Source organism: Colletotrichum destructivum, chromosome 8, assembly GCF_034447905.1.
Source record: "Colletotrichum destructivum chromosome 8, complete sequence".
Lineage (NCBI taxonomy): Eukaryota > Fungi > Ascomycota > Sordariomycetes > Glomerellales > Glomerellaceae > Colletotrichum > Colletotrichum destructivum.
This window is the reverse complement of record NC_085903.1, coordinates 3,724,735-3,741,415: the sequence shown is the minus strand read 5'-3', so window position 1 is coordinate 3,741,415 and position 16,681 is coordinate 3,724,735. Positions and strand designations below refer to the sequence as shown.

The 16,681-nt window shown below is 53.1% G+C and overlaps 5 protein-coding genes across 5 annotated transcripts; 1 reads left to right on the top strand and 4 right to left on the bottom strand.

Moving 5' to 3' along the window:
• Positions 1-461: 461 nt before the first annotated feature.
• CDEST_12988 (Putative ribosomal RNA methyltransferase, FtsJ domain-containing protein) lies at positions 462-1,623 on the top strand (the record flags this gene model as incomplete). The annotated part of the gene is made up of 2 exons (XM_062929144.1): positions 462-617; positions 685-1,623. 2 exons carry the CDS (start codon positions 462-464, stop codon positions 1,621-1,623), a joined length of 1,095 nt encoding a protein of 364 aa, XP_062785195.1.
• A 526-nt stretch (positions 1,624-2,149) lies between these two features.
• On the bottom strand, positions 2,150-5,096 carry CDEST_12987 (Putative ankyrin repeat-containing domain superfamily). Its single transcript, XM_062929143.1, has 5 exons — positions 4,613-5,096; positions 4,235-4,557; positions 3,553-4,177; positions 3,406-3,506; positions 2,150-3,337 (listed from the first exon to the last, which is right to left on the bottom strand). Exons 1-5 carry the CDS (start codon positions 4,799-4,801, stop codon positions 2,347-2,349), a joined length of 2,229 nt encoding a protein of 742 aa, XP_062785194.1. The 5' UTR covers positions 4,802-5,096; the 3' UTR covers positions 2,150-2,346.
• A 594-nt stretch (positions 5,097-5,690) lies between these two features.
• Positions 5,691-6,363, bottom strand: CDEST_12986 (uncharacterized protein). The gene has a single exon (XM_062929142.1). The coding sequence runs from the start codon at positions 6,087-6,089 to the stop codon at positions 5,778-5,780; it is 312 nt and encodes a 103-aa protein (XP_062785193.1). The 5' UTR covers positions 6,090-6,363; the 3' UTR covers positions 5,691-5,777.
• Positions 6,364-6,879: 516 nt separating this feature from the next.
• Positions 6,880-9,357, bottom strand: CDEST_12985 (Putative peptidase S8/S53 domain, peptidase S8, subtilisin, Asp-active; the record flags this gene model as incomplete). The annotated part of the gene is made up of 3 exons (XM_062929141.1): positions 6,880-7,569; positions 7,678-8,104; positions 8,186-9,357. 3 exons carry the CDS (start codon positions 9,355-9,357, stop codon positions 6,880-6,882), a joined length of 2,289 nt encoding a protein of 762 aa, XP_062785192.1.
• Positions 9,358-11,512: 2,155 nt separating this feature from the next.
• On the bottom strand, positions 11,513-15,569 carry CDEST_12984 (Putative flavoprotein pyridine nucleotide cytochrome reductase; the record flags this gene model as incomplete). Its single annotated transcript, XM_062929140.1, has 2 exons — positions 11,513-14,470; positions 14,634-15,569. 2 exons carry the CDS (start codon positions 15,567-15,569, stop codon positions 11,513-11,515), a joined length of 3,894 nt encoding a protein of 1,297 aa, XP_062785191.1.
• Positions 15,570-16,681: the final 1,112 nt, after the last annotated feature.

Sequence of the window (16,681 nt, the reverse complement as noted above, 5' to 3'; positions counted from 1 at the left end):
TTTAGGTGTGGATATGGGAAGAGACGACCAATGAACGAGTTTACAAGAGGTCGTGAGACAAACACAAAGCGGGCAACCAACAGAAGAACAAACGAAGTCATACTACTTCTTGCAATGAATCGTTTGGCACGGAATCAGTTTGTAAGCCTTTTCTAAGTTCGGCGATACGGTCCGACGTTTTACGTTTTGGACAAGTGCATATGTAGGAGGCCAGCCGCCCAAGGTTGACTGGACAAACGACAGCCATGTCAATATTTGCTTGTCTCAAAGCATGTGTATGTATCCGCTGCTTTATTCAATTTGTTGCTTGGCGGTGTTTCCATAGCTAACATTTGAAAGTTCTGCAATGAGGAATATTCATCATTGAAATACCTATATATTTATGCCCCTACATCATTCGTTTTCGCTTTTCTTGTCCAGAGTCCCAGTGACACATTCCGCAAGACAAATCTTTCATCACAATGGCGACGAACAGTATTACTCCCGTTCACGATAACTTCGCCGAGGAGGCGCTGTCCTCTACCGATCAAGGAAGTCGGCAAGCTAGTGGTGCCATCGTCCAGTTCCTCACGGAACGCGTCCCAGAATTTCGAGAACTGCAAAAGGTTCGGCAGCAGGTGAGCATTACATATGAATCAAATGACAAGTTGACAAAGGTCTAATCTCGAATGACGCGTGCTGCAGGGATGGGATAACCCCCAAGGCGACACATATTTTCGCCAGCAGCGAAATCAAGCAGACAAGGCCAATGCTCGTACTGCCCAATTCTTCTACCAAATGATGCAGCGGATCGGACAAGAGCTTCATCAAGCTTTAGGCGTCTTTGCAATTCAGAACGACAGTCTGTCGCAGCCGATGGTTCTCGACATGTGCATGGCCCCCGGAGGATTCCTCGCCACGGCGCTGCGTCTAAACCCGAATGCCCGCGCAGTGGGGTTCAGTTTGCCTGCCGAATCTGGAGGACACAAGGTTCTTATGCCGGAAAGTCGGAGAGTCGAGCTGAGATTCCTGGACATAACGATGCTTGCTGCAGACATGGGGGTGACTGAAGTGCCAGTCGACCATCCGGACCATGGCAAATTCTTACCGCGACAACTGAGACCAGACGACCTTTTTGACCTGGTCATCTGTGACGGCCAGGTTCTTCGAACGCATTCTCGGGAAGACTACCGGGAAAGGCGAGAAGCTCGACGGCTGACAGTGACGCAACTGCATCTTGGTCTTAAGCATATGAGACCGGGTGGCACCATGGTTGTATTACTTCACAAATTGGAAGCTTGGGACACGGTATTGCTTCTACGAACGGCCAGGGAATTCGCTGCTGTAAAAGTGTTCAAGCCGAAAAGCAGCCACAGTAAGCGCTCGTCGTTCTACATGGTCGCTAGGAATGTGCAAAGTCAACGACCAGCGGCGGTCCATGCGATTGAGAGATGGAAATCGATTTGGAAGGCGGCGACTTTCGGAACTGATGAGGAATATCAGAAGACCCTCCACGAAGGCCAGCCAAGTGTTGAGGAAGTGCTTGGTGAGTTCGGACCAGAGCTTATCAGGCTGGGAAAGGATGTTTGGGCTACTCAAGCGAGAGCCCTTGCGGAAGCGCCTTTCATCAAGCAACAGTCGTAGAGAGACACCTTTTAGTTGTTGTAATCCGAGCACGTGGCTATTGTGAGATTGTAGCCCTGAGTCATCTACGACCTACAACAGAATTTCTGGTGGCAAGTTACAGACATTCTTCTCCTGAGACTCACTACCCTCTCCGTGCTTGGTTGCTATGCTGCATCCATGGTGTTCTTCTGGGCTGCCTCGTTCAGAGTTAACACTTTAGAGACCTTGATTATTTTTATAAGAATGTAGCATTCATAGGCAATGATGTGCTTTTAACACATTATGATAGACACTCATAAGCAACCGATCGAAGAGGAATTTTAGAGATGTATCTCGTTCTGAATGAGTGTTCAGCTGTCCCTTTCTCAGACCGAAGTCTTAGATATAGAAGTAATTGGGTCAACCCATCATAATCCACCTCGTGAAGAAGAACTTTTGAGGATCGTATACGCCCGATGTTTCAAGACCCTCCGACGACACCTTCAATTTTCACATCCTCAACCTTTCAACCTTTTGCTAACTGCCATCCAGTTTCCTGCAGCTGATGGTCTATCTCGGTATGAAGAAGCGCAGAGAGCTAGCCGGCAAGATCGCCTCACGGCAGCGAGAATGAGGCCTGTAGCCAAGCCTAACACACTAGTGATTACGGCGCTGTCTGTCAATGGTTTTAATGAGCAATATGCAGGATAGATGTTGGATGTCTAGAAGCATTTCAAAAGGCAATTCGATTCTTGAGACCACTCAAACGCAAAGGCCGCAAAACTCTTTCGCCTCCATCTCCAATTCCTCAACACGCAGACACAGATCCTCAAACGCCTGATCTACGTCTTCTGTGGGATCGACTTCTGCGTAGTAAGAGCTAGGACGCTCCAGTCGAAAGGACTCCGCCGCTGTCCGCCCTTGCGCGTCTCTTGCATGCAGTTTGACGCTTTCCAGGTTAGCTGCCTGGAGTCTTTTCATGACCTTGGGAGGTCCAAATCGAGCAGCCAGGTGCAAGATCCCCTCGCCTGTCGTTTTCTCAACAGCATCTGTGCGTGCACCGTTCTCGATCAAGATCTCTAATGTAGATAACTGGTTGTAGGCGATTGCATTAAGCAGCGGAGTACGTCCCGATGTCATCTTTGCCTCTATATCGGCTCCAAGTTTGAGAAGAGCCGTGACATTGGAGGCTTTCCCTTGATAGGTGGCAAGATGCAATGGTGTACGTGCGTAAATGTCGTCTCTTGAGTCTATCTCGGCACCTCGCTCGACAAGAAGCGCGAGGATCTCATGGCTATCCGGCGCATGGGCTGCTTCCCATATCGGAGTTCGTCCGATGATGTCCCTGGCTTCGATCGGTGCGTCGTGATCAAGAAGGATCTCCACGACCTCTTTGGCTTTGGCAGCACAGGCCCAGTGCAGTGCTGTCTTGCCGTGCTTGTCAACAATATCCGAAGCAGCCCCAGCTTCGAGTAGCTGACGTGCCTTACCGGGCATTCCCTGAGCAGCTGCCCAGGCGAGAGGTGTTCGGCCAAGCGCGTCCTGCTGGTTTAGCAATGAGAAACTCAACTTTAGCTCCCGACTGAAACTGTCTTCAGTCATGGTAAGAAGAGCATGATGGAGCTTGCTGAACCTCAGATTGTCAAAGACTTCATCTTTCTTGAAGAGGCTCTGAATGACTTCAGTCTTATGAGCAAGGTCTTTGGAGGCGTCGGGGGGCAAAACCAGTTCCCATGCCATCATTGCCGCTGAACTGGAACAAGTGCCATGTAAGCCTCCGATCATTACAAGCAAAAGATGCACTATTTTTGCATGACTTACACGCCCGATAGGTCCTCAAAGAACCTGTTCACACCGCTTTGGAGTAGGAATGAACACATATCTTGCCTTTTCCACTCTACCGCAAACTGTACTTTTGAGCACTAACCTTCTGGGTTGGTTGGGTTTAACGAGAAGAGCAGGACTCACGTGAAGGAGAGATTTGCCATCTTTGTTGATGTCGCATGTTGATACGCCAAACTTGGGAAGCAAGTCCGCTACCTGGCGAACGGTGCCAGAATTTACAAACCTCCAGATTGGATGACCGCCGTCTACCATCTTGGGTATGCTGAAGGTCCACGAGCCACCGATCCCAATAAGGTTCTGTCGCGAAAACGAAACGTACAAGGCTCTGGCCAGCCACCAGCTGGGGAAATAATAGGTATACTGATGACCCCCGTCTCCCGTTTTTCTGCAAGGGAGGTAGTTACACGGCAATCTGCCAAAAACGGGCGACCCCGAATAGGTGTAGAACAAGGTCCCGAACAGGCCGCGGATCCAGCGAGGGGCTTCGACGGTACTTTTCACATGGCAATCGCACGGACAGATATCGTCGCACTGCTCGATACCCCAATTACTGAGAGCATCGACGGAAATTCCGCTGGTGGCTTGTTTGAGGGGACTGTTTTCGTTACGTGGAATGCCGCGTTCCTCATAAGACGGTAGTTCAAGTGCGCGGTCCTGGGCTTTCTGTTCAAGGACCGCCTTCATGACTGACTCCTCAAGCTTTTCGATAGATGTCTGGAGGACTATGTGAGCTTCTGAGCGTACGCCCCTGTCGTGTGTTAGCGGCACCTCGGAAGGGACACGAAAGCGTTTCCAGAGAACCTACACTCTAGCAACGTTCAACGAGTTGAGAGCCGAATCCAAGTTCTTTCGCGTACTTTGGATATTGAGAAAATGACGTTCGATTGCAGACTTCTCGCGTAGCCACACACGACGTGAGAGAACATAAACATGTCCATCGGAGCCAGCTATTGACTTTTTGGAAAACACCTTTTTGATTATGGTGTTGAGCTCCTGGAGGGTTCCATTTGCCTTGGAAGCGAGATCGTAAAGACTCTGGCATATGATCTCGTGCTTCCGCTTTTCATCATCCGATAGGTCATTGATAGAATGCTCAATCATGCCGACAACAGCACGAAGGTCTGTGACCTGTCATGTGATCAGAGATGAAGTCTTAAAGTGCCCAGTGCAGCATCAGTCTTACCTCATTGAGTGCTGTGGCGACTTGTTTTGGGGCATTCTGAATGCCCCGGACTGCTTCCAAGGCCTTGACCGAGGCGGCGACAGTACCGAGAAGAGTAATAACGCTTGCCGTGATCGATAACGGATCCATCCTTGCGACCACGGGATCCTGGTAACCCCATGTCCGGAACTCTCGCGGATGTGGCTTCATCGAGGCTGCTAACTAGAGAGGTTCGATCAGTTTTATAGGCTTGATTTCGGTGAGCCCGTGATAAATCTAGACAAGGCTCAGGAGACAACAAATTGGAGCTAAGCCGTTCCAAACGCCAAGGAGTCCAATGATGAGCTGGGATCGGATCCCGTGGGTAATGTAGAGGCTGTAGATGTTTCCGTGGGAAGTGATCAAAGTGAATGAGGCTGCGTTTGAAAGCAGTGTGGGGGGTCCAGCTCTAGGCAGAAGGCACCTCAAAAGGTGTCAGACAATGAGTGTTTATAGAAGGTTGACCCTCACAGGGTGCAGTATAACGCCTTGCAAGAAAGCCTCGGGGGCACGATGTAACCAATGAAGAGGTTCCGTCAAAAGATGTGTGTGCTGTTGTGCATGCACTAATGTATGCCCTGCCATACACATGCCTCCAAAGTGTTGCCACCCCCACTACACGCGCCGTTGTGATCGGCGCAAGCAGGCATCTCATTCCGAACTGTGGTGTAGGCAGAATCAGGCTCTCAAAGTACTGAGCATCAATAGCGCGATTTCGCCCATTTTTTACCTACCTACGTAACATTGTGTCAGCATATGACCTATGTTTTCGGTGACTGAATCTACTAGCTAGATTAAGCCATTTGGAGAAGACTAGAAGCATCCGCCACATGAGGTCGAGTGCGATCACTACAGGGGTAGGGACGAAGTTTAGTATGAACGATAGGTAGCCTTCTTAATCCGACTTGGTACAAAAGGAGAAAACCATTCCAGCCTATAGCACAAGGCTTGTCTCAATGGCTTCCAAGATATCGTCGAGAATCAACTTGGAAACATGAGGAGAAGGCGACACAATGGTAAAAGACACAGAAGAGCGAAATGAAATCGAACACAGAATAGAAGAGTGGCTTTGAATGCCAGAATAGAAACAACCGGCAATGCCAAAGTGTACGTAGATCAGATTGCAAAATCAGAAAAACTGCCGCACTTATGGGAGGAGAGACACCGGCGCGTGTGCGGACTCACGAGCGACGACGGGACCAGAAGCGGCCGGTGTCGGATTCCTTCCAGCATGGATCCCCGCCGGCCATCTCGGACCTTTAGGGTTCACGGGGCTCGGCCGGCTCGCTCGGCTTGCACAATTGGGGATCCTTCCCGGAGGAGATCGAGTGGATGAAGAGGTACATCTGCTCACTGGGGATGCGACAGATTGATGGTGGATCGGGGCAAGTTGTCGAGAGCGCTTATCGAGCCAGGTCAGGACATTCGATCGATGGCGAACGGCTTGAGGAGGGGTCATCGGATTTGGCTAACCAGATTCCATTGATCAGGTTAAGTTCGGGTGCAAGCCCGGTGACTCTGGGGTGTGAAGAACAGTGAAGGGTCAGCTTGTTAAGGCCGTGGCGCAATGATTGGCATCGTCAGGTCAGGCAGAATACGCCTTGGTTGCAGTCGAGTTGATGTCACCAGCGCTTTGTGGCGGTTGCGCAGGACAACGTGGCGGCGTGCGTGGAGCATGTGGCTCATGGCTGGTTAGTTGTGGCTGAGGAGACGCTCCAGTGGGTGGCGCTCAGGCGATCCAATCAAAAGGGGAGAAAACCTGCTTCTAGTGTCTTGTCAGCCACGAGGACCATCAGCCACTCACCTGAGAGCAATAATTACCTAAACGCCGCAGATTCACAATAGTGATGTACTCTGGCAAATAATCAAGACGACCGTTGCATGACCTTTCGGGCGCACCATGATTTGTTTGTACTCGGACCAGCCCCTGGATACCAATATACCGAGCCATTATCTGATAGCTTGAGCCTGAGCTTCCTGGTGCCAAGAACAACTTCACGGTGTTGGCGACAAGTAAGATTCTCGCGCGCAGTTGCTAGTCGATGATATGATTAGCCCGGCTTGCAAAGACCCCAAGACCTCGTGCACTAGCCTATCTGTCATTGAACACAAGGATTCGAGTGGAGGCTCCAATGGACAGGGGTACCATTTTGGTAAGAGAGATGGCACAGACTGCCGTTCTTCGCGTTTCCTGTCCCGCTGCTATGACCTAGTGTAACTCTTACCAAGGCTGCATACAAAAAAAATGCTTACTCCTTATCTCGGTGCCGATATTCATCTAAAGCCTTGGAAATGATATTCCAGGCATGTTTCCGGGCTGCTCGTCCAACGTGTTCCTCCTTCGAAGGCTGAAACTCGGTCCAGAGAAGCGAAGGACTGATCCAGTGGTAGTCCATGACGGGCCGCCCAACTTCTTTCAGCAACATGGCCATGCATCTGTGGTCCTTCAGTAGCTTCTTCACGTCAAGACCGCCAAGGCGGGTCTCCTTTCGTATCTCTTTACACGACTTCTGCCTGATGAATCCAACGATGAGTGCTCCCATGGATGTCGCAACGGCCGTGGCGTAGGATGAGCCCGTTGCTAGCTCGAAACGATCGCTGACCTTGGCTTTTGGGCCATAGAGACGGCTCAGTTTGTGCGCAACAATTTCCTCGCCTGCAACGAGAAAGTTGGGGTTGCCTGGAATCGCCGGTGGACTGAACTCGGATGGGTACGTGCCAAACCGTTTGCATGACGATATCCCAATTGCCACCGAGAAGTCATTTCCCGGCCATTCCTGGAAGCCGATGTAATTGCCGTCGTTCGACATGGATGCGAAGATGACGATGCCGGCGTCTTTTACACGGCGAGCGGCATCCCTGAGTTGCTTGTCTAGGGAGGTGAACCCAAGGGACAGGTTTATGAAATCGACTCTTTGCTGAATGGCCCAGTCCATTGCCTAAGCCGGCAGAATTTTTTTTTTTTGGTGTGTCAGCCATAACTCGTAACTTGGGGCGCAGAGGAAGCAAATAGAAGAACGGGTACTCGAGTCATGTCTCGTTATCACCTTTATCACATTTCGAGGAGTCGGCGACGTATCCCCTTGCGAGTGCCTCGCTCCATCACAGACGCGGGCAATGTATAGTTGGGCCGTCGGCGCGAGGCGGAGGATGATACCCGCAATGCGAGTACCATGGCCATCGAGGTCCTGGATGTCTGTCTCGCCCTTTTGGATAGCTCGCGCTAGGTTCAGTTTTCCTACTACTCTGGAAATTTGCGTCAACTCATGATCCTTGGCCAGCCGAGCTCCCAAATCGCCCTGGGGGGTTTGGAAGAATTCTTCCACTCTGCTGTCGTTCAAGTCTCTGTTCTCGAGGTCGAATCCCGTGTCAATGACAGCTACCTTGACCGCAGTATCTTGTTTCGCGAGCTGGCACCAGTCTTTAAAGACAGTGATAAGGCTGGTGAAGGTTCTCCGCTCCACGAAGTCCGGCCTGTAGGCGGCAGTAAGGCAATGACAGTAAGCACCACGTCTGAGACGTATTACGTTGGTGTGAAGTAAACCACAGACTCACATGATCCCAAAGAGACGCCCCTCGTACCCATCTTCTACACATTCGTCATCGGACGAGTCGTCGTCATCTTTCTCGTATAATCGGTAGTCTTGATTGGAAACCAAACGCTTTTTGCGGTTCGCTTGGACATCAGCCGGGCGATGGGGCAAGATGGGGCGCGCACCAAGCCGACGCTGGTGCTCGGCGTGTTTGTCCAAGATGCGAAGGACAGACAGACGTCCACTCCGAATACCAAGCATCCGAGCGTTACTGCCATGTCGCGTCTGGAGCATGGGCTCAGCACCGTGGACAAGAAGCAGATCAACGACATGGGCATGTCCTCTTTGTGCGGCAAGATGCAGAGGTGTACAGCGTCGCGTTTTCGTACAGACATTGGCGCGGGCGCATCTACTGAGGAGGGCTTCCGTCATACGCATATTCCCTTTCCATGCCGCATGGTGCAGTGGAACCCAGCCATCCTCGTCACAGACATCCAACAGATGCTCGTCGATCTCAAGCAGATACTCCAGCAGCCGAACGCTCCCTCTGGAAGTAGCCCAGACCATCGCAACATCAAGGTGAACCTCACCTGACCGACCAACAAAATCATTCATCTGCAGATCAAGGATCTTGGACCTGATCCCACGAAGTGGACAAGACGGTGTGACCAGATCAAGTTTCGTGCCCGGTAGTCCTCCGAACTCGATGAGGATTGTCGCATTCGCAGAATGCGAGTACTTCACAGCAACATCTAGGGGTGTCATTCCTCCGCCGTTGACGGGGTTCGCGGCCGCCCCCCGGAGAAGCAGCAAGTGGAGCGAACCCGACTCCTTCAGCGCCGCTGCTTGATGCAAGGCTGTCTCGTTGTTCCACCGATCATTGGCAGCTTGGTTGACATCGGCACCCCATTCGATGAGACGAGCAAGGACGGAGGTGCAGCCCCAGCTTGCGGCGAGCAGCAACGGTGATGCGCTTCGGTTTTGCGTCGTGATGTTGACTGCTGCACCGTGCTCGAGAAGCAGCACGGCTAAGGCTTCATGACCGCCATTCGCTGCCCTGTGGAGTGGTGTCCAGCCACCCTTTTGCTCGTCAACACAAGATGGATTCTTGCCGAGTATTGCTTTAGCTGCGTTGAACTGGTTCGAGTCGATTGCATCGTGAAGAGCCGCGCCTAGTTTAGAAACCGAATCCATGACGACATAGATGTGATAATTACTGGGCGCATAGGAAGCTGGCTCGGCTAAGTGATTCCGTTCATCGAGGTATATATGTGTAGGGTTATCTGAGGACTGCCAGGTAGGTAACATGCAGTGATTTGAATCATCATCATCAACACAAGCGGCACTTAGTCAGCTAAGCAACTTGACAGAATGCTTGCAAGCAATACATAAATTAGATGGCTCCGCAGCAGGTTTCACGTGCAGCTTCGTGCATAGGCTGGTCGCAAGGCATTTCTTGAGAAAGCAGATTACTGGCCGTATGCTGCAGGAGACTTTCTCATCCCCGCAGATTTTGGAGGTTTCCTCGTATGGTAATGCCGTTAAATCACAGATCTTGTCGACTCAGGCATAGACACGTGTTCCAGATAGGTCTTACCTGCAGAAATGAGAATCATCTCACCCTACAAAGGAAGGTCGCAATGCATTTGATGATAACGCAATGGACTGGCTGTAAGCTGCAGGGGACTTTCACCCCTACGACATTTTAAGAATCCGCATACGAACATGCCGTTACAATCACGGGCCTAGTCGACTTGGACAGGGACACGTCTTCCGTTCTGATATCTAGTTCCTGGTTGAAAGGTTTTTGAGAAGCTTGCACACCCAAAAAGGGATCGAACAATCGAAAGCACCGGCTGGCGGATTGGCTTTCCATCCCAGATCAGAGAGCAAGCATCCAAGGTGTCCAACATCATGCCTCGAGAGCAAGGGGAGCCCGCTGGCTCGATGAAGTGGCACATTCTTCGGCATCCGGAGCGACCAGGAACCTTTGTCGCACTCGGAGCAGTCTTGACCGGCGCCTACGAGGTGGAGGAGTCACTCACCTCCAACGACAGCATAGTGCCAGTTCCAGAAGAGGACATCAAAGACGTGTCCCACGCCACAAGAATGGCCGTTTCCACAACTCTCAAAACCGAGAAAAACACCCATCTCAAAGCCATCATGCCTCGCAGCTTCCCATCAATCTCGGCGGATCCATCAGCGGCGGGAGGGGAAAAGACATTGAACGAAAAGTCGACGCCTGTAACGTCCGAGCCTTGGTGTTCAAACCATCCGACGCTTACATGGAGACCGTCCTCCAAATTCCGAGAGTAGCATCTCATCTCAGACGATCTTGGTTGGGCAGTGACTCACTCTTCATCATCGTCGGCGTGGCCACGGCGCAGAATCTGACAATTGACAACAAGACGACTCGCGGCTACAATGCTGGGGTTGGTGCCAACGCAGCTGTTCCCCTAGCAGCAGTGGAGACTGAGGCAGAGGTCACCTACGCTCACGGTGAAGGAACCACCATTGGAACTACCATTGACCATGAGGTTGTGTTTGCTTATAGAGTGAGAGAGTTCACGATCTCTAGATACAGGAAGAAGTTGAAGGATCAGGGGTATGTCACTGCCGGAGCTTTGTTTGGGAATGACAAGGGTGTGAACAGTGACGTGAATGTCCCAACTGAGGCGGAGTATGACTTCGAGTTTGACGGCTTTGCTGATGGAGGTGATAAGAGTGATGGAGATTCTACTGATTCAGAGTTACACACTGGGCGTGAGGAAGAGAGCGCAGCGTTTGAGTTCCTAGTGTAGAGTAAATGGGATAGTGACAGTTGTGCTTCTCTGCTAACACAGCATTCAACCACTACCCTGACGCTGTTGAGCTACCAGGACATCATTGCCTCCCATCACATTCTCGGCCGTCTCCACCAAATTCCTGAGCATGGCTGTGATCTGCTTCCCACTCTGATTCTCGCACACAGTGAGCCACAAGCCCGAGTTCGAAAAAAGAAACCAAATCCTGTTTTCGATGCTAGGCATACCACTCGCACTATGTCTGCCAATGTTCTTTTCATGTATTTGTGCGACGTTGAAAGTAACCGCCTTGGCTAAGTACTAAAGTTGTTTGAATCGTTTCTCGGGCTTGACTTCAGGAGTTCTCTTGCTAATAAATCCTCGACCCAATGCAAGCCCCGACTCATGAAGCGTCTCTGTTATTTTGCTGCACATCTTTACAATCAGTAACTCGTTGATCATAGTTGCAGGTGGGCTTAGTTTGAAGAATTGAAGTAAGTTTTATACAAAATTCCTATGCCTTACAATGCGCGCTCTAGCTCATGGTCGTCCTAGTAACAAGAATGCTAGTACAGTAAATCCTCAGCAATGCTTGCTAGACTGGTGCAAAACATTTCCAAAACACGCTTTAGTGCTTCGTTGTTTTCGTCGTTCTGGGCATCACAAATCCTGTCATCACTGTCCACCTCCGTCCCGGTCTCAATCTCACTCAAACCCCTCTTACAAGCATCAACAGCCGCGTGCACCTTTTTAATAGGCTCTCTGTACAACCTCTGAACCAAAGCCTCGCTCTCTTCAAGCAGCGTTGAGGAAGAGCTCTCTGAGCCAGCCGCGAACAGGCAGCCCTTGCAGCCGGTCTTCAGAAGCGTGAAAGCCTTTCTCAAAAGCGCCTGCGTCTTTAGAACGGCCGCCCTCTGCTCCGAGGACTGCATGCCGACGGCGGCGTCTGACAGAATGCCCACCACGCCATCTAGGCTATCGGCGAACACGAGCAAGGCGTCCTCGTACACGTACAAGGGCAGCGGTCCACGGCTTGCGTCAAAGGCGCTGTTGTTGGTGAGGGCGTTCTGCATCCTCACCAAGACATGAGTGAGCTTTGCGCTGGTCGTCTGCGTGCCCGGACCTGTGGCAGATGTGGACAGACGGCCAATGGCATATCTCTGGAGATAACCCCTGATCTCCTGGGCGTGCGGCCCGCCGTGCGTTTCGGCAAAGCGCGCGTCCGCGATGGTGCCTGCCGACTCAAGGATCGTCTTCGGTCCGCCCGGATGGGTGGCCAGAAAGGACGTCATGTCGTAGACTGTCCCGCCGATGGCGGTCCAGCACGAGTTGATGGAGTTGTGGGCTGCAAGGTTGGAGGGGGTGATGATGTTGTTTTGGGGGTCAACCGAGGGTGAAGAGGGGGAGGAATAGGAATAGGAGGAAGAAGAAGAAGAAGAAGAGAAAGAGGAGAAACGAGGAGAAGACGGTGAGGTGGAAGACGGTCTTTTCACCGTGACGAAGAGATCTTGGTGCAGTTGCTTCCAATGCGGAGAAGCTGAGGGCATATGTGTGTGGTTGTCATCGTGGGAGTAGGACTCGCCACGTGGATATTGTGGTCGTTGTTGTTGTTGTTGCTCTTGTTCTTGTTCTTGGTGTTGTTTCTGCGGTTGACCCAGTCCAAGACTGCTCATCGCCGTAGCCCCAAAGTCGGAGCTGCCGCAGACAAAGACGTGGCCGCCCTTTTCCTTGACGAGCCTCTGGACAAAGTCCCGATGCTCCAGAAGATGGCGCGTTACGTGCCGATCCCCCGTGGGGAGCTGAGTCCAGGTGCCGCTGCGGATCATGAGGTGATGTTCCTCTTCGCTGAGAGCCAAGATGATGGTCAACGGCAGGGCCCTGGTCAGTTGCTCAAGGCTGTCGATCGGACAGGGGACATGACGACGTGTTTTGGCGGCGACCACGAGAAGCACCTCACCCACCTCCTCGTCATTGTCTTCCTTCTCGTCCATGTCGTCTTGCTGGGCATCATCACGATGGTGCAGCCGCCGCTGTGCCCATGCGACCCGGTCGTGAAGGAAACCCACAAAGGGGCCCACGCCGCTGCCCTGGCCAACCAACACCAGCGGCACGGCCAGGTTGCGTGGCTGACGGAATCGCGGAGAAGGCCAAGGACGGAGGCGCAGGTGTGTTCCCGGAGCGGCGGTGCTGAGAAAGGAGGAGACAAGTCCCTCGGGCAAGTGTTGGCCGACTGTGAGAGTGATGGTCATACCTCGTCCTCGTCCCTCTCCTGCGCCCAAATCTGTCATCCCATCATCAGCCGCATCTGGGATGGCTCGGGCGATGGAGTAGAATCTCGGCTCGACATCGGCATCATCATCGTAGTCACTCTCGCTTGAAGACGACGCATCATCATCGTCATCATGATATTCCGGCGAGGAGGAGCCCTGCGGGCAGCGAGAGTGACGATGATGGTGATGATGCCACGATGAGTTGTTGGCCTTCTTCCTCTTTCTTGCTGGTGGCCAGACCTGTACTCGATCGCCCGGCTTGAGCGGCAAGTTGGCATCAAGCCTCACGGCTACGACCACGCTGCCCTCGTACACGGTCTGTGACTGCACACGCGCGTCCTGCCACAGCGGACGCCCGCCCAGTCGCGACGCCATGCCCTTCTTCATCTGCATGCTAAGCATGGTCTCGGGGCGCATCTTTGGCGCTTCTGCAGTCGCTGCCGCTGCCGCTGCTGCTACCGCGGCCTTGTCCTGGTCGCCGCTCTCGACGCCGCTGCTCGTCGAGTGTCGCCCCGTATTCAGGCTCACGCCCGTGACGCCGACGGCCTTGACGCGGTGCCGCTCGAGGAACCAGACATAGGTTTGCAAAAGCCCGTCCCACGCCGCCGAGAGATGTCGGTACTGCGACTGCTCTTCTTCTTCTACTTCTTCTCCAGAGAGCAGATACTGATGATCATGATGATGATCATAGTATTGCCGCCGCCGCTGAGCACGCACAGCAGCATCAGCAGCAGCGACGTACTTTCTGACGCTTCCGGCCTCGTCATCAAGGGCATCCAAGAAGGCGCGGATGTTGGCCGGCAGCGTGGCCCGCCGGTCGCCCTGCATCCGCTTCAAGTCGCCCTCGACGTGCTGGCGGTTGATGAAGGCGTCCAGCGCGTGGAACAGCGGCGCGTCGACGCCGCTGTTCCCCAGCTCGCCCGAGGTCACGGGGCGGCCCATGGCGGGATACGACTTGATCCAAACGACGGGGTCAAAGTGCGCCGTGTCGCGCGGCGTCATGGCCTCGAACACGTCGGCGCACTCGACGATGCGCGCCGCCACGCTCTCCAGGCAGTGTGCCACCAGGCCGGGCTGGTCGGCTAGCACGCCGCTCTGCGCGAGCGCCATGGCCGAGAGCGCTGGAGCAAAGATGGCCTCCATCCGGCCCTGGAGCCCCGAGGACAGTCTCTCCTCGGGGAGGCCAAAGTAGGCGCTGGTCAGGCTGAACGAATCATCGCCCACGGCGTTGTTGAGAACGTCATCGGCGGGCACCTATCACGATGGGCAGCGTTAGCTACATCCTGTCTGTACCTGGACCACACAACCATGTGATGCTTGGTAGATAGTAGGAGGAGTGGGAGTAGGAGGAGGATGAGGATGAGGCGGCGGAGGAAGCGGAGGTGGAGGAATGTTTCGAGTGTGGCTGCTTGCTTACCCGTCCTGTCAAGGGTCTCCCCAACTTCTTGCAAACCCTCTCCCACGGACCGAGCAGGTGGACCGGCAATGACGGCTGGGAAGGCCGGCCGTCGTTATCCCCTTTGCCCTTGTGTTTGCCTCGGTCCTCACCAAACATGTAGGCGTGGGCCAGCGCGCTCAACACCAGCGCCGCTCGGGCGAGATGACACTGTTCCAAGTCGTCCCATCTGTCTCTGCCCCCCTCCCCCGCCTCTGACGCATGCCGCTCGTCCAGAGCGTCGACGGCTTGGCGCACTCGTCCCGCTCGGAGCAACCGTGGCAAATTCTCGTGAACCACCTCCCATGCCTCCAGGGATGGTGGCAGACGTTCTTGGCCCGGGCGTGCCGAGGCGTTGACGCGACTGACGGTGGTGACGTGCTTTTCGTTATGCGTTTCACGCATTCCTCCCAGGAAGCCCCCGGTGCTGGTAAAGCATCCATCGAGGCCCGTGCCGAAGCGGAGAGTTCGTGTTCGCGATGCTGCCGCTCCGAGTGAACCCGGGCCCCGGAACCTGACCTCGGTAGTTGGTAAGCCTCCGAAAAGGCCGGTTGCCAAGGAGACCTGGGCGAGCAGGAAGCTGGCCTTGGAGATGGGACAGTCGATTACCGATGTGGACGTTTTGCCTGTGACGTCGTGGTTCTTCACCACCGGGATCTCGGGTGGCGTGACGAAGCCTCCGGTTGGTGTCTGGGGCACATTGTAGAAGACTGATGATGATGATGATGGTGGTGAGTTTGGTGGTGGTGAGGTTGATGGTGGTGGCGATGGTGGTAGTGATGGTGATGGTGGTAGTGATGATGATGGTGTCGTGTACTCGACCACATCTTGCTGCGGTTTCTTCCACGAGGAGTAAAGGGTGGATAATGTGGGAGTCGGAGACGGAGACGGTGTGGGAGGGCTTTGAAAGGCGGCCATGGTTGTGAAAGGTTCAAGTTATCAACCAGAAAGGCTCAAAGTATTTACCAGAAAGAGAAAAGAAAAAGGTAAAGGGAAAAGAAAACGAAAAGTGGGAGTTAATGTTGTTGCAAAAAAGACAAGTTGAGAGGCGGCAGTACGAAAGGGTTTTAGGTCGCCAAAACCGTCGATATAAACTGGCGTCCTTCTTCATTAAGATCACCAGAGCCGGCCGAAGTTCTTAGCTATTGTTGCAGGCAAAAGTAATCCCCTCTTGCCATGTAGCATGTGAGAGATGAAGCCATATTACTTGACTTGGCATAAGCACATCTTGCCGGCCACTTACAAACGTACTCCCTGTTTGCTTTTCCAGATGTGCCGCCGGTCTGATGTGAAAAGGAGGGTTAGTCAGGCCAAACTTGCGTGATACCTCCTCGGAAGCAAGAATTACCTACCACATACCATACATAGTATGCCGTCGGCTTGCAGCCTCCCAAGCCGAAGAGATACGAAGTCATAAGCGAGATAAGTGACTTCGCATTTCTGTTCCGATTGGGAAATTAGCTGCATTAGATGACATACATCTCAGCTCCCCGATGGGCAAAGGCTTGTAAACCCAATTGTCCCGTCAGTCTATTCCGCTCAACCCCGTCAGACTGGCTCGGCAGTGCCGGGAATGAGTCGAAAAGACGAATCAGACCTGAAAAGGGCAACGGTGGCAGGATCACTATTCCCAAAACGGGGGTATCCGAGCGAGTGTCACGTACGTTGGCAAGTGAAGTTTTTGGATGAAAGGTCTAGAAGGTTCAACTGGGATTACGTTGTATGTTACACGTCTGCTACGTCAAAAGGGGTCCAACATGGGACCATGCGAACGACAGAACTGCCGGCAGAGGAGCCGCGGAGCTTGGCAGGCTCACGTGCCCTTCGGTTTTTGAGTTGCGAGTTGCGAGAAGCTTTCCCTTCCGGGGTGTTTTGCTTTTTTTGCCTTTTCGAGGCTGGCGCTGGGGCTTTTGCCGCGTAGCTTCAGCCTTCTTCAGATTCACTTGATATTGTTATGCCCGTCATGTTGAGACGCAGGAGCCAGGGAATGGACGATAGTCTCTTTCTCCCTCTCCCTCCCTGCCTCTCTC